Source organism: Dreissena polymorpha, chromosome 11 (genome assembly GCF_020536995.1).
Source record: "Dreissena polymorpha isolate Duluth1 chromosome 11, UMN_Dpol_1.0, whole genome shotgun sequence".
NCBI classification, from domain to species: Eukaryota; Metazoa; Mollusca; class Bivalvia; order Myida; family Dreissenidae; genus Dreissena; species Dreissena polymorpha.
Window position 1 is genome coordinate 56,237,842 of NC_068365.1, and position 17,288 is coordinate 56,255,129.

Sequence of the window (17,288 nt, forward strand, 5' to 3'; positions counted from 1 at the left end):
CTAGAGTGTTAACAAGGTTTTACTATAGCCATATAAGGAAAGCTGCCCCGCCCCCTGGCGGTCATGTTTTTTCACCAATCTTGACCATTTTGGAACTTGTCCGATATATCAATGAAACCAATGTTTTGACCATGTTTCATGATGATTGGGCAAAAATTGTGACTTCTAGAGTATTCACAAGGTTTCTCTATAGCCATTTAAGGAACACTGCCCCGCCCCCTGACTGCCATGTTTGTCAACGGACCAGAACCATTTTTGAACTCAACCAACATATCATTTAGACAAACATTTTTACAAAGTTACATGAAGATTGATCATCAAATGTGACTTCAACAGTGTTTACAAGGTTCTTTTCTTTTTGACCTAGTGACCTAGTTTTTGACACAGCATGACACAGTTTCGAAATCATTTGAGGTATCAATGGGACAAATGTTCTGACCAAATTTCATGAAGATCAGACAATAAATGTGGCCTCTAGAGTGTTCACAAGGCAAAATGTTGACGACGCTCGACGGACGACGGACAAAAGGCGATCACAAAAGCTCACCATGAGCATGTTGTGCTCAGGTGAGCTAAAAACACAGCACATCAGTTGTCCGTCTATTTTGCGGGTATATCATCTGATAGCGGTCATTGCCTGTGATAGTTCTATGACCCAAAGTAATGTTTGAATTGAAAACAAGGATCACGCGTCAGTCGTTTCGAGTCGCGAAAATAACGAACACAAACGAAACAGGTGCACGTAACAATAAGAATGTGTATAAGTAGTAATTATTGTCTTTACGACAAAGCATGAGCGCGTGACAAAGTCAATAAATCTTTATAGCTGATAAGGTGTTAAAACAACACTTAGCTGGCGAGTGTTGTTATAAGAAGGCGATAAAATAATTAGTGATAGTCTATTCAGGAAAAATGTGCGCTGAATTGCAACTTTTATAACAAAATAAATATTTTCAACAAAATTCTGGCTTCTTTGAATTAGAACGATACGGTTATACCATACTGTCGGTTTATGACAGCGAATCGGCTTTTATAATTGTTCGGACGTGACGTCAATGACACGCGACAATCTTTATTTAACAAGAGCACCGCATAACGGGTGCCACACTTGGCTGCGAAAGCTTGTCAGATTTTTTTTTTTCTTTAGAGGTCACAGTGACCTTGACCTTTGACCTAGTGACCCAAAATGGGTGTGGTGTGTAGAAGTCATCATGGTGCATGTACATATGAAGTTTCAAAGTTGTAGGTGGATGCACTGTGATGTTAGAGGCAAAGTTAAAGTTTTATATTAAAGGTAAAGGTGACCTTGACCTTTGACCTAGTGACCCAAAAATGGGTGTGGCGTGTAGAACTCATCAAGGTGCATGTACATAATGAAGTTTCAAAGCTATAGGTGGAAGCACTATGATGTTAGAGGCAAAGTTAAAGTTTTATATTAGAGGTCACAGTGACCTTGACCTTTGACCTAGTGACCCAAAAATGGGTGTGGCGTGTAGAACTCATCAAGGTGCATGTACATATGAAGTTTCAAAGTTGTAAGTGGAAGCACTGTGATGTTAGAGGCAAAGTTAAAGTTGCTTATTAGAGGTCACAGTGACCTTGACCTTTGACCTAGTGACCCAAAAATGGGTAGGCATGTAGAACTCATCAAGGTGCATGTACATTTGAAGTTTCAAAGTTGTACGTGGAAGCACTTTTATTTTAGAGCCAATGTAAAGGTTTTAGCACGACAGCGGACGACGAGGAGGCTATGACCATACCTCAGGTTTTCTCCGAAAACAGCCGAGCTAAAAATAATGAATGTTATACGAACTGTCAGAATTACTGAATGAACATACTATCTGTTTATGACAGCGAATCCGCTTTTTAGACTTGTTCGGTCTTGACGTCATTGGCACCTGGCAAGCTTTATTTACGAATTAATGAGATGCATGAGTAAACAATTATACTAGTGTTGATAGTCATTGATTTAGTTTAACAATATGAAATTAAATCAATTTATAAGATATTATTCTGTATTATTCAATGTAAGTTAAATATGTTATTATGCTTAGTTTTCAGCAATGAGCCTTTGTTTCACACTGTATGCAAACGACTGGGTAGGGTAACGACGTAGGAGTACTACCAACTGACCAAACATCTAAAAATTGTGATCCGAAAACAACGGTCACCTGTGGACAACGGCCACTTTGGTCATTTCCCTTGACTGACCGCTGTTCTCAGTTTTGACTGTATATAAAAGGGGAAAGTGTCATACCTGATTAGCCAGTGTGGACTGCACAGGCTAATCTGGGACAACACTTTATGCACATGCATTAAACTCTTTTTTTCACAGAGCATGGCTCAAAAATTTAATTTCACTGCAATTGTATCTTAACTGTTTTTCTCGCCACAAGCAAATCATTATTTGCTATAAGTAAGACTAAAATTAAATACTTGCAGTAATTTTTGTGCCATTTACTGATGACTTCACAATTTTTAATTAAGAGTTTAACAGCAATTTTTTCATTTTATCAGTTTATGAACTGTTGAGAAAGCGAGATGGCGTTTATGCATAAATTAGACCAACTTTTTGGACATTGCATACCCAGATGAAATATAGAACAAGAAACTGTCGGAGACGGATAATGCTCCCCAAAGGTGTTTTTTTTTCACAATAGTGCACTATATATTCAGATAAAAGGAAACAACTTGAGGGCACAGTAGTTGGGGGGACAATAATTTTTTTATACGGCCATAACTCTGTGAAAAATCCTCCGACCAGAACCCGCTGATAATATGCACATTTCCTCTTGGTAGTGAAGCTTTCCATAAAGTTTCATTGAATTCCGGTCATTAGTTGCTGAGAAATAGCCCGGACAAGAAATGCACTATATGTACAGTTAATGAAAAATTTCAAAGGGCCATAACTCTGCGAAAAGTCATCCGACCAGAACCGGCTGATAATATGCATATCTCCTCTTGGTAGTGAAGCTTCCCATAAAGTTTCATTGAATTCCGATCATTAATTGCTGAGAAATAGCCCGGACAAAAATTGTGCACGGACGGACACACAGACGGACAGACGAAGTGGCGACTATATGCTCCCCCCAAAATTTTTTGGGGGAGCATAAAAATGCTATTCAATTCATATAATTACACTCTAAAGCATATACAAGCTACCATAAACTACAAAAATACCCATATTATAAATGGTTTAAGCATCATTATAAACACCTTTTGACTTAACGATATCTACCTTGCACTAAGACGACATGAAGTGAAACAAAAACCGTGAAAGCCAACATATTATGATAGCAGGACAACTACCCATGTGAATGGAAATTAAGGGCCATGAGAACCATAAATCAGTGGTACGGGATGGAGGGGATACAGTCCTTTTACGTTCCAACAATGCAACAAGTGGTAGGGAATAAAGGGGCATGCAAACCAATCACATTGAAACCAGTGGTAGGGAATGAAGGGGCATGCAAACCATACACATTAAAACCATTGGTAGGGAATGGAGAGGCATGCAAACCATACACATTGAAACAATTGGTAGGGAATGGAGAGGCATGCAAATCATACAAATTGAAACCATTGGTAGGGAATGGAGGAGCAGACAAAAAGATTAACATTTCAACCAATCTAATAACGCAAGCTTTTAATAAAGAGGGTTTTTACAATAACCAATATATACATAGCCATCTTGGATGGGAGCATTATGAACCACAACTTTCGCTAAAATTTACTCTACCTCTGAGACCTCATCCAGTACAGCCTGCCATTGCTTGCATCCCTGATTGAGCTCCACCCACTTCCTGTTGAGCAGACGGATCTGCTGTCGGATCTTCACAATCAGCTGCCGAGCATCTCGTTCTGGGGACTTCTCCAAGCTGACTGTGTCGCCTGGCAAAGTTAACAGAACACTAGAATCTCAAGACACTGCTGTAAATGTGATGTAAGAAAGACTAGAAATATTAACCCTTTACTGCTTAGATATGCATTTTAATGTGTTTGTAATCCCTTATAAAAATTAAATTAAGGATCTTTCTTACTAGATTCAAGATTAGGCTTCGTTTCCAAGCCTGAGATACTCATGAGCAGCACACAACATAAAGCATAAACAGACTGGGAGGTACTGAGTGGGAAAAGGTAAAAGGTGATGTAAGAATGACCAGAAATATTACTTTTGTACAATCTGTACACTACCAGCATTTTTATGAAACTATTTGGAGGGTAATTATTGATAAAGCTAGCTCCCACAAAAGAAAAAGGTTATGACTATTCTACATTTACTTTTAATACATCAATGATGTACAAAAATAATGTCATTTCACAGTAAAACAGAAACAAAGTTTGTGTCTATGAAGAGAGAGAGAGAGAGAGAGAGAGAGAGAGAGAGAGGGAGAGGGGGAGGGGGAGGGAGAGAAATAGACAAACCTATATCCTTATTGAATCCAGTATAATCCAATTGCCTTTATTAAAAAGGGCTAAATAATTTATTCATCCATTCTCTAACTTAACAGTCATCCTCTATTACCCCAAAAAGACTTAGTGCAGTGTCACCTGTGTCTGCCCTGTCACCGCTGTCAAAATAGCAATCCATGTAACCCCCAAAAGACTTAGTGTAGTGTCACCTGTGTCTGCTGAGCTGTCACCGCTGTCCACACTGAGTCTGCTGTCCTCCCCCTCCTCCTGCAGATACTGGCGCCCTGCAGACAATGTCTGCTCCACCAGGGGGACCTTCAGGTTCAGTTGCTCCCACAGTTTCTGAAGAAATCAAAACAACAGTACTGTTGACAGATGTATTCGCCTCTGCAGCATCTATAAGTGTTAGTGCTTTCCTTCATTTTCCTTTGTTTAACTCATAATTATTAACTATCATTCATCTCATCAACAACTAAACATCATTTTTACCATAACCATTGTAATCCCCTTTGAGAACTACTCTGAGAAAATAGACAAATTCTAACAAGACGACAATACATCAAGGGAAGTAACTCCTAGCTACCTGGTTGGTATCAAGCTGTTTCTTCAGGGATGAGTTGTCTCCCCCAACAGGTCTCTGTGCCTTTAGATCATGTTGCTTCCTCAGTATCCATGCCAACAGGTCCTCTATGGTGTGCAGCAGTCGTAACCACTGTTCAGCATTTGTCTCCAAACGACCCCTGCAATTTATTCTTTATTTCAATCTTGTTCTAAGAAAACTGGGCTTTATGCATGTGTGTCATCCCAGATTTGCTTGTGCAATCCACAAAAGCTTATCAGGGACAACACTTTTAGCTTTTATGGTATTTTTCGTTTTAAGAAATCTCTTTTTAACGAAAATCAACTTCAGGCAGAAAGTGTTGTCCCTAATTACCCTGTGTGAACTGGCTAATCTAGGACGACACTTTCTGTGCTTGCATCAAGTTAAATTTTCCCATATGGCTCATTTGTTTAATTTAGGTACAATATAACATTACAGATGAGCCACACTCTGTGAAAAGGGGGTTAAATGAATACCGGTATATGTAAAGTACTGTAACATATTAGCCTGTGCAGTCTGCACAGGCTAATCAGGGACAACACTTTCTGCCTAAACTTGATTTTTGCTAAGAAGACACTTTCTGTAAACGAAAAATAATATAAAAGCAAAAAATGTCATCTCTGTGCAGTCTGGGATGATACTTTAAGCACATTCATTACACCCCATGTTACTAATGAACCTATTGAAAACACTTTGATGGTGTTGCAAGCTGTTTATAAAGCCAGGACTCCTTTGTTTTTAAGATGATTGTAAAAACCAGACATTTTTTTCATTTAATTATATGGTAATATTTTAAAAAAATCATATTTTGTATCTCCTATAGGTCAAAATACCAGAGATAAAATCTTTCCCTTTGCATAAAAAATTCCAATTCATAAAAGACATATTCTATATTGCTATTTTCACCAGTATTTCAGTATTTTTAAAACATGTGTATAATACACGACTCGAATACCACAACACTATGTCAAGTGTTGCATCAAATTTGTTAATAATTCATCACAAATAGGAGACAGTATTTGTTACAACAGAAAAACTGCCTTCCAAAGATCATTGAATCACATTCAAAATGAACCTTATTTTCTTCTTAATTACTTAATCATTAGAAAATGCACTCTGGGGATCAGTTCTCCAAGTACCATTGAAATATCTTATGAATTATTCTGTTCCTCAACACAGAAACAAAGTGACATTAACAACGCTTGGGTACAGTGACAGATTTGCACAAAAACCAAGTGCAGAATCAATCACTTGGACTTAATTTAATTGTTTACATGCATTGATTAAAGTTGCAATGAATGTTGAGCTTTTCGTAACAGTGCTTTACCAGTGCACTTTATATCCATTTACTAAATCATTAAATGGCTTTAAGAGCTGGAATCTGCAATCACATCAGCCTCAAAGATCCCAATAAATATCATGTGAAAGAAGGGCCAATAGAATAAATGCAGTTGTCTTCATATTGAATGTTAGCGATTAAAATTGTTTACAATTTAATTACTTCTATAACTAAAATTGTATGACTGTATCTTAATGGCCTAGGTGATTTTAATCTGAAAGAGAAGTTAGCAATGAGGTTTCATTCAATGAAGCTTTTAAGGAATCAAAATTCAAGTACTTGAGGCTGCAACAGAACGCCAAACCATCCAAAGCACCCAAAAGCAAATATGACTAGAAGACGCTTTGCAAAAGAGTTTGTCTATAGATGCTGAGTGATTTACCAAATTTGGTCATAAATTGCTTAACGCTTCACCAATTTTGCATGGTGGCTTACCTAATTTGCATAGATTTGGTCATGAGGCTGAGCCAGCGCTGGTTCATCTCCTCAAGGCGCTTGTGTAGCTGCTGGATGTCGGTTCCCACCATTCTTTGGGCCAGCTGGTTCCCAGCAGAGTTCAGGGAGTCATATGTGGCCTGGTGGCTGTCTACCTCCGCTTGCAGGTCCTGAGAAAAGAAAAGAGGCATAATGCATGTGCATAAAATGTTGTCCATGATTAGCCTGTGCAGTGTGCACAGGCTGCTTTCCAATCTATGAACAGAAATATAGAACATAACAATAGATATTATGAGAAACCTAACCCTTTATCACTCTCATGCGCAATTTTACACGTTTGTGATCTGTTCAAAAATTAAATAAAATGTAAGACCATAATATATTCAAGTTTTAAAGGCTTCTTTTTCAACCCTAAGGTATTGATGAGCAGCAAACAGCATTAAACCTTAACAGACTGCGAGTTACTTGCAGTTGTTCTGGTTTTATGCTGGTTGAATATAGCCATTTTCGCTTTGCTTTACACGATTTCACATTATTTCTATCAATTTATGGTCTTTATCATTTCATATCAACTGTCAGTGTTTGTTTCTTATAAAAAAAGGACCAGCATAACATTCATAAGAACTGAAGGGCAGTCCATTCACATATCCCACTGTCAGACAGGTGTGTGTGTGGGAGGGGGGTATGTAATACAATAGTTTCAATACTTCATGTGTATGTCTGGAAGGTGGATATGGATACAAGACAATTGTGTCTGAATGGCAAGTGTATAAAGGATGAACAGTTTCCTCCTGTCTTAAATAAGGTATCAAATCACCCACATAATGACAGTGAAACATTCCGAATAAACAAAAAGTCCCAGCTGCATTACACAAATAAACACAAACAGACAACAATGGATAAGCAAAGATGTTAAATATGAATTTATTCTTTTTACTTTGTGTCTCACAAGCTTGATTTGAGGTAAAACAATGTTACTGTAATTTTATGGTTTCACCTTTAAATTAATACTTGATTTCTGTTAGGCAGAAAAGCTGAGCTTTTTTAACTATTCTTGGTACTAAGGTTAGAATAAAACTCATTCCAAATAGTAAATTTACTTTGTTCTTAAGACATACATAGAAACATCATAGAAAAGATTAAGCCAAACATTAAAATACTTTAGTCTGTGACTATGCTTCTACAACAGCCAACAGCTGAAAAAACTGGGATAAATACATGGCGTTAAGTATAGAACCAGATTAGCATTTGCAGTCAGCACAGGATAATCATTCCTGACACGTTTCCCTTTTATTAAAAAGATTTCTAAGGAAAGTCTCTTCAAAACAAGATGTGTTTGTGAAACACAATGTCCCCCTATATGATGTTTGACATTGTAGGATGACCTTGACCTTGTGAAGGATGACCTTGACCTTGACCTTTCACCACTCAAAATGTGCAGCTCCATGAGATACACATGCATGCCAAATATCAAGTTGCTATCTTCAATATTGCAAAAGTATTCATAAAATAAGCGATTTGGGCCACATATATTTGACCTCTGACCTTGAAGGATGACCTTGACCTTTCACCACTCAAAATGAGCAGCTCCATGAGATGCACATGCATGCCAAATATCAAGTTGCTATCTTCAATATTGCAAAAGTATTCATAAAATGAGCGATTTTGGCCACATATAATTGACCTCTGACCTTGAAGCATGACCTTGACCTTGACCTTTCACCACTCAAAATGTGCAGCTCCATGAGATACACATGCATGCCAAATATCAAGTTGCTATCTTCAATATTGCAAAAGTATTCATAAAATGAGCGATTTTGGCCACATATATTTGACCTCTGACCTTGAAGGATGACCTTGACCTTGACCTTTCACCACTCAAAATGTGCAGCTTCATGAGATACACATGCATGCCAAATATGAAGTTGCTATCTTCAATATAGCAAAAATAATTGCAAAATGTTAAAGTTGGCGCAAACAGACAGACCAACAGACCAACAGACAGGGCAAAAACAATATGTCCCCCACTACTATAGTGGGGGACATAATAAAAATCCAGTTGAGGCAGACTGCACAGGGTAATCTGATACAACACGTTAAGCCCAGTTTTCCCAGAATGATACATAAGTTGAATGCCCAAACCTTAACATGCAAATATGTGAAAATGGCTGACTCTGACTCCCTGACCTCTCAAATAACCTGTATCCAGCTGCCATGGAGTTGATCTATGCAATGTCACCATCGCCATTATAATAAATGATAATTAATTGCAAGAAACCATTAACAATGTATACTATGACCATTAATACCACCAATCTGAACGCATCGGACAGTGGGCTACACCACACCGTCTCTCTGATGTACGTAGGCGGCCGTCATATTGGATTTGGAACTACTTTAGAAAACAAGATGGAGGCCCCCTCGTAAAGAGGAAAAATTGAAATGTGTGTTTTAGCTCGTCTTTTTCAAGATTACATTCTTTAAGTACTAATTTAATGTAGATCTGTGAATTCCCACAACGTACTAAAAAACTTGTTAAAATTTAAAGATGCCATTACTGACATACTGATAGGAGTACTTATAATATTGACATCAAGTAAATTTAAAAATTAAATCGACTGTTTTTGTTATATTTTGTGAGATACGAGGATTGCTTACATAAACTTGATAAAGTATGAAACACATCACTCATTGTATGAGCATGGATGGCCGATTGATCCAAACGGTAGACTTTTACTCCATGGGGTCAATGGTTCGAGCCGGATGTCACCCTTTATGTACCAGTCCCCTTATGTACCACCCCTTTATGTACCACTATCTGACCCTTTATGTACCATATATATAATATAGAGAGATAAATAATATAGGGTTTAATATGAAGGTGTGTTAATAATGAAATGTATTTTGTGACATATTATTGATGAATTTAGACTAATATATTGCCATAGATTATATTTTATGCCAGCTTGTGTGTCAGTGACTGTCTTAGTATAATTTATTAGCCCCAGTAGTAATAAATGATTCATATTCTTACCTGAAATTAAAGTATATTATACAAATCCATTTGTCACTATCTTATCCTGACTAAGTCTAACTAAAATGTTTGTATTTCCTATTGTATAGTTGAAATGTGATACTTTGAAGAGAAGAGAGAATGACCTTCATTTTCAAACTTTAAAAAATAAAATTATTTCCTTTTTTAATAATGTTTAGAGAATGACCTTAATTTTCAAACTGTGAAAAATAAAATCCTTCTTTAATCATGTTTACAAAAAAAATAACTGGTGGTGTCATCAAAGGATGTGCTATGATGTATGTTTGTATTTGTACTGTTGTTTAAAGAAAAAATAAAATAAACGCCCTTATTTTATGAACTTTTCATTTGTTATTTTGTGTACTATGATGTATGCTTGTATTTGTACTGTTTGCCAATAAATGAAAAAAAACTCTAAAGATTTGAATGATAAATGCTCTTTGCTTTTCATGTGCTACTTTTATGTATTAAGTATTTATATATGTATTAAAATTACAATATAACAGAATACCAATAAAAAATTATGATTTGATTTAGAAAATGTATTATGAAATTATGTGCTGGACTATGTTGTTGTTATGTAAAATTAAATAAAAGTATAAAAGTATAAATGTTGTTGTTAATTGGTCTACTCTAATTATTTGAGGAATGTGTCACTTGTGAAGAAGGACCCATTTGGTTTGGGATGTTTACTAAAAAAACATGACATTTCACACCTGGCATAGGTGAGGAATTTAGAGCTGTTGAGCACCAGACAGTGTCATAATTCTTCATTAGAGATACTGTAACCATTGCATAAGGTTCATTTCATTTTAGTTTATCATTTTATATTTGCTATTGGAAATAAAAAAAATATGAATGTGAACAAAATTTCAATTATAATTCTAATTGAGATTTTTTTTTTAAATTTTGTACATGTAACTTAGATTGCTACATTTTTATATTTAACATATAATTTAGCAATATTTTACTTAGTAAGAACTGAGTTACTAAGTTACTGAGTTTTATTTAACTTTTTTTTGGTTCTTAACATTACATTATGAATTGCAATAACAAAATAGATATAACATATAATTCAGCAATATTTTACTTAGTAAGAACTGAGTTACTAAGTTAATCAGTTTTATTTAACTTTTTTTTCCCAATTGTCAAAACTTTTCTGATAGCAAGAAAATAAAGTCTCAAAATGGTACATAAAGGGACTGGTACATAAAGGGAATGGTACATAAGGGGTCACACCCGTTCGAGCCCATTTGAGGGTTACTTTTATATTTTTATTCAATTGTATTCTTTTTTTATTGCAGCTTTTTAGATTCAATGTTTGCATTTATCAATATAGCATAGAGTTTATAATGACAAAAATAATTTGGGGAGTTCTTATGGTATAGTTAGATTTTGTGACATTACAAGGATTGCTTATATATTAATAAAGTATAAAATAAACCACTGACTATATGGGAGCACTGATGGCCCATCTGTTTAAGCTTTTACTCCAAGGGTCAGTGGATCGAGCCCAGTTAAGGGAGATTTCCTTTCTTTTTTTCTTTTTTTTATTGAGTTATTTTGCTAAAATGTTTACTTATCAATTTAAAGTATTTAATAACAAACTTCAATACATGTCTAATTTGTGAAAATGTCCCTTTGAAATTGCTAGTTTTCCTCTTACATGCCCTTGTATTTTAAGATAGAATACTTTCCTCTCCAGAGGAAAGAGGTATGGGTTTGAATCCCATCGGGGGCTTCAGAGGATGATTCATTTTGAGACAAATGTTAATATTTCCTTTATTGTATCCCAAAATTAACCTAATATTAAATATATAACTGTGAAAGATAATTCAAAATAATGTTTGTTACAATATACATTGTGATCCATGGACATGAACATTCAATTATTCAAGAAACATGTATGATTTGAGGGAAGAATAAGACAGCAAACTTAGAATGGACATTCATTTTAGATTGTTTAGTAACTAAAACTATAAATGTTGTAAAGCTTGTGTATGACGTCCTTGCTTCTGGACAGCAGAACAGTTTAGGCATAAATGATTACTCTTTTTCTTTAGAATCAACATTGATGCATTATTACTTAAGCAAAGTTGAACTTTTTAAAAGCTCGATGAATTGGGAACTGAATTTTTCATGTTCGTTGCTTGCAATTTACCAGTACTGAACATAATGTTACTGGTGAATAAATGCCTTCTCTCTTTACACTTTACAGGGAGATGGTGTTTTTCATAAATATCAAGGTTAATTTGTATAAGACCTCGTATCATATTTATATACATGTAAGCTACCCGGTATACATTTATGATGATGACATTTTGTGTTTGGCTGTAAATTTACAGAGAAAATATACTACAGCCGCATGTCACCAGAGTTGTTAAAAGGGCATTTAGACAGTATTGTCCCTGACTTTTGCCCATTTTGACATATTCTTATAAACAAGAGGGCCACGATGGCCCTGTATCGCTCCACTGCTGGAAAAAAGGCTGAAATAAATATTCTCGGCATGTGCAAATACTTAAATATAGGCCCTATTTAAGCACATGCACACTTTTGTGACCCCTGGGCTGGGCCAAATTTAACCCCAGACGCATAATTTGAGCAAACTTTGTAGAGGACTACTATACCTCACTACATAAAAAAGTTGGTAGCCCTAGGTCCTAAAGTTAAGGATAAGAATATGTTAACAGTTTTCACAAAATAAGCAAGATATAAGCGTATATAATGTTCAATTTTGTGACCGCGGGTCAGGGTCAAATTTGTTAGCCGTAGTCCGAATGGTTTTCGACAAGAAGATTTTTAAGATTTCACAAAATAGGCGCTTTATAAGCGTTTATTCAATTTTGTGACCCCCGGGCAGGGTCAAAGTTGACCCCAGAGATATTATTTGAAAAAGTTTGGTAGAGGTATATTAGATGCCACTACATACCAAATTTGGTAGCCCTAGGCCCAATGGTTATGAACAAAAAGATTTTTAAAGTTTTCACAAAATAGGCCCCATATAAGCGTATGTTCAGTTTTGTGACCCCCCGGGCAGGGTTAAATTTGACCCAAGGGGCAAAATTTGAACAAACTAGGTAGAAAACTATAAGATGTCACTACATACCAAATTTGGTAGCCCTATGCCTTATATTTAAGGACAAGAAGATATTTAAAGTTTTCACAAAATAGGCACTATATTAGCATATAATCGATTTTGTGGCCCCCAGGGCAGGGTCAAATTTGACCCCTGGGGCATAATTTGAAAATACTAAGTAGAGGACTATACAATGTCACTACATACCAAATTGTGTAGCCCTAGGCCTAATGGTTATGGACAAGAATTTTCTTTTAAGTTTTCACAAAAAAGGTATTATATAAGCATATGTTCAACTTTGTGACCCCTGGGGCATGGTCAGATTTGACCCCAGGGATAAAATTCAAACAAATTTGGTAGAGGACTATAAGATGTCACTACATACCAAATTCGATAGCCCTAGGCCGGATGGTTATGGACAAGAATATATTTGAAGTTTTCACAAAATAAGCACTTTATAAGCATTCAATTTTGTGACCCCCGGAGCAGTTTCAAATTTGACCCCAGGGGCATTATTTGAACAAACTAAGAAGAGAACTATTACATGTCACTACATTCCAAATTTGGTAGCCCTATGCCATACAGTTATGGACAAGAAGTTTTTAAAGTTTTCACAAAATAGGCCATACATTGTATATAAGCATATGTTCAATGTTGTGACCCTCGACGCAGGGTCAAACTTGACTCAAGGCGCATAATTTGAACAAACTTGGTAGAGGACTATAAGATGTCATTACATACCAAATTTGGTAGCCCTAGGTCCAATGGCTACGGACAAGAATATATTTGAAGTTTTCACAAAATAAGCACTTTATAAGCTTATATTCAATTTTGTGACCCCTGGGGAAGTTTCAAATTTGACCCAGGGGCGTTATTTGAACAAACTAAGAAGAGAACTATTACATGTCACTTCATACTAAATTTGGTAGCCCTATGCCATACAGTTATGGACAAAAAGTTTTTAAAGTTTTCACAAAATAGGCCGTATATAAGCATATGTTCTATTTTGTGACCCTTGGGGCAGGGTCAAACTTGACCCCAGGGGCATACTTTGAACAAACTTGGTAGAGGACTATGAGATGTCACTACATACCAAATTTGGTAGCCCTAGGCCCAATAGATATGGACAAAAGATTTTTTAAGTTTTCACAAAATAAGCACTTTATAAGCATATATTAAATTTTGTGACCCTCGGGACAGGGTCAAACTTGACCCCAGGGGCATAATTTGAACAAACTTGGTAGAGGACTATAAGATGCCACTACGTACCGTATTTGGTAGCAATATGCCCAATGGTTATGGACGAGATTTGTAAAGTTTTCACATAATAGACCCTATATACGCATATGTTAATTTTGTGACCCCCGGGGCAGTGTCAAATTTGACCCCAGGGGCATAATTTGAACAAATTTGGTAGAGGACTATTAGATGTCTCTACATACCAACTTTGATAGCCCTAGACCCAATGGTTATGGACAAGAAGATTTTAAAAGTTTTCACAAAATAGGCCTTAAATAAGCAATTTTCAATTTTGTAACCCCCGGGGCAGGGTCAAATTTGACCCAGGGGCATAATTTGAACAAATTTAGCCAGTGGAGCTAAAAACTGATTCTTTGTTTAGCGTGCAAAGGGGATGGAGGAACATTTGTTGGTGCCTTTTTAAAAAGTTGTTTCATTGTGTGGAAAATTGAGTTTAAAAATGTATACACAATGCCTTATTTGTAGCAAATTCCAACAATGTCTGTGGTTTTTCATGTAAAAACAAGAGATATGTTTGTCAGAAACATAATGCCCCCTATTGCGCCGCTTTGAAGCCGTATATTTGACCTTTAAGGATAATCTTGACCTTTCAGTACTCAAAATGTGCAGCTCCATGAGATACACATGTATGCCAAGTTGCTATATTCAATGTTGCAAAAGTTATAGGAAATGTTTAAGTTTTCGGACAAACAGTTAGCACATATAAGTTGATTTTACAAATTCACTGAGTGTAAACATTGGGCACTTATATAGCTCAGAGTGACCGGGAAACAAATTCTTGTGTTCTGATTTATATACATGTATTTACACTTGCAAATTTCAAAGTTAAGAATGGTAATTGTTCTCTTATTGCCAACAACAGCATAAATCTTAACATTGTAAACTGCTTGTTTTGTCTTTATTACTACTTTTGTACATTCTTTTGTATTGCCCTCTTTATATTAACTTTCAACATATATATTATATCCAGTAATTGTAGATATCATATGTTTTGTGATGTAAATGTGTAGGGTTCTTGTTGCTTGTCACACCCATTTCCATTTCATAATGCCTTAACACTGATATAGGATATTAGTGATTTTTTATTATTGTATTTATGTAAACTTATTCTCTATGCTGATGAAAGTGTCATCCTTTTTTTTCACAAAGATCCTAGTATCATCAGTAGTGTTTTTTGTAAAGAACTTGAAAATTGTATTAAATGGTTAGTGGATAACAAACTGTCTTTACACCTTGGAAAAACTGAATGTATAGTGTTTGGTTCCAAAAGGAAATCTAAACTTCATAATTTTAATGTATAATGTAATGATCACACTATTGTTTCTCAATCATCTGTTGAACACCTTGGTTCAATATGCGACACTGATCTTTCTGCTACATCTATTGTTAATAAAATTATTAAAAAGGTGAACTCAAGAATAAGATTCTTCAGGGGCGTAGCTAGCATTTTTTGAGCTGTAGGCCCGAATATGTTACATAAAAACAGGGTGTGTGTGCGGGGTACCCCCCTGGAAATTGTTTAAATCCTATAACGCCTGTGGTAAGATTTAAAGCATATCTAGACAAATAATAAGGTAAGAAAATATAAGACTTTGGTCTGTATTTTTTTTGATATTTTACTTTTTTATCTAAATGTCAGAGAACTAAATTTTACTGTATTATCTTTATACCTAAGAACTAAATTTTAAAACAATATGGAACAGAGAAACATTTAAAATTGTAACACTGACTTATTCACAAGTCAAACCATGGGAATTCTTTCCAATAATACTGTCTGCATGTCTATATAGAAAGAAGTAAAGTTGATAATTGGAAGATATGTCCTTTGGAATCCATTGCCTGAGGATCATGTCAATATGAAATGCAGATTTCTTACACCTCACCACCTTCAGGGTCAACATTTTAATGCATTTTTCGAAGTTGAAGCAATTTTAATTTTTTCATGTTTCAAAAAAAGTTGCCTGCTGTGCGTAATAGCAGCTACACCCTGTTTTTGTATAGACAAAACCACTGTTCAAATATGGAATTAAGAAAATTGTTATGTAACTCATTGGTTCAATGCCATTTTTACTATGCTAGCTCTTCATAGTACAATGGTATAAGTAAACAGTTAAAAAATAGACTACAAGTTGTACAGAATAAAGTTGTTAAATTTATTCATGGATTTGACTCTAGAACATCTTTGAAAGTAAAAGATTTTAGTAGTATTGGTTGGTTAAATGTTAAAAACAGAGTTAAGCAAATAACACTCAACCATGTTTATAAAATTGTTAACAAGAAATGTCCTTCTAACATGACCTTTTTTGTATAATAATATTAGTTTAGTGTCTGATATACATAGTGATAACAGTAGACATAGTAAAGATAACTTTGATTTACCTCAATGTCCTCAAGTGAATGGTTTTACCAGCACTACTTTTAATTATAAACGATCAAAGACTGGAACTGTTTACCTGCTGATGTAAAAATCATTACAAAATAATAAATATGATTTTGAAAACAGAGTGAAAACTTCTCTCACAGACAATATGATTGAAATTGAAAGAAGATGCTGATTTTATTTGTTACTAGTAGTCTTATTGTTTAAATTAATGTTTATGTGATTGGTTTGTTATATATATATATATATATATATATATATATTACTGTTGTTCAAATAAGTCATCAATAAAGTATTTGTATGTACATTTAAATGTGATGACAAGATAGTAGTATACATTGTGTAACTAATGCTCTCTAATAATACATACCAATTACTATTTGATCTCAAGACTATAGTCTCAAGTTTAAATTAATGATATTTGTATGTGTATTAATGCCACCATTTTTGTACATTTTCCACCCATCTATAGGGCCCCATTGGAAATAAGTTGCAAACCTTTCATGAGACATCCTGTGGTATATATATTATGTCTTGATTTCAACATCTTGTAACTACTTGTTATTTCAGATCTCTGCTAAATACACTTACTATTTTCTTGTAACTGAATTTAAATGATTAACTTTGACTGTGATATTCAAAATGTGATATATCAATGCATTGTGATCCAAAACCTGTAATAATTGTTTTCCAATTATTAAATGTTGTAAATTAAATGTGTTGTATGATCTGTACTTGTATGACATA

The 17,288-nt window shown here is 35.1% G+C and overlaps 1 protein-coding gene across 1 annotated transcript in view; it reads right to left on the reverse strand.

Moving 5' to 3' along the window:
* The window catches only part of LOC127850936 (dystrophin-like), a 245,613-nt gene that overhangs the window by 41,401 nt on the left and 186,924 nt on the right, over positions 1 to 17,288 (reverse strand). Inside the window, exons 48-51 of the mRNA XM_052384337.1 lie at positions 6,789 to 6,958; positions 4,997 to 5,153; positions 4,623 to 4,755; positions 3,740 to 3,891 (exon numbers count right to left, since the gene is read on the reverse strand). Of these exons, the coding sequence (XP_052240297.1) occupies positions 3,740 to 3,891; positions 4,623 to 4,755; positions 4,997 to 5,153; positions 6,789 to 6,958 (612 nt within the window). The remainder of the gene's footprint in view (positions 1 to 3,739; positions 3,892 to 4,622; positions 4,756 to 4,996; positions 5,154 to 6,788; positions 6,959 to 17,288) is intronic.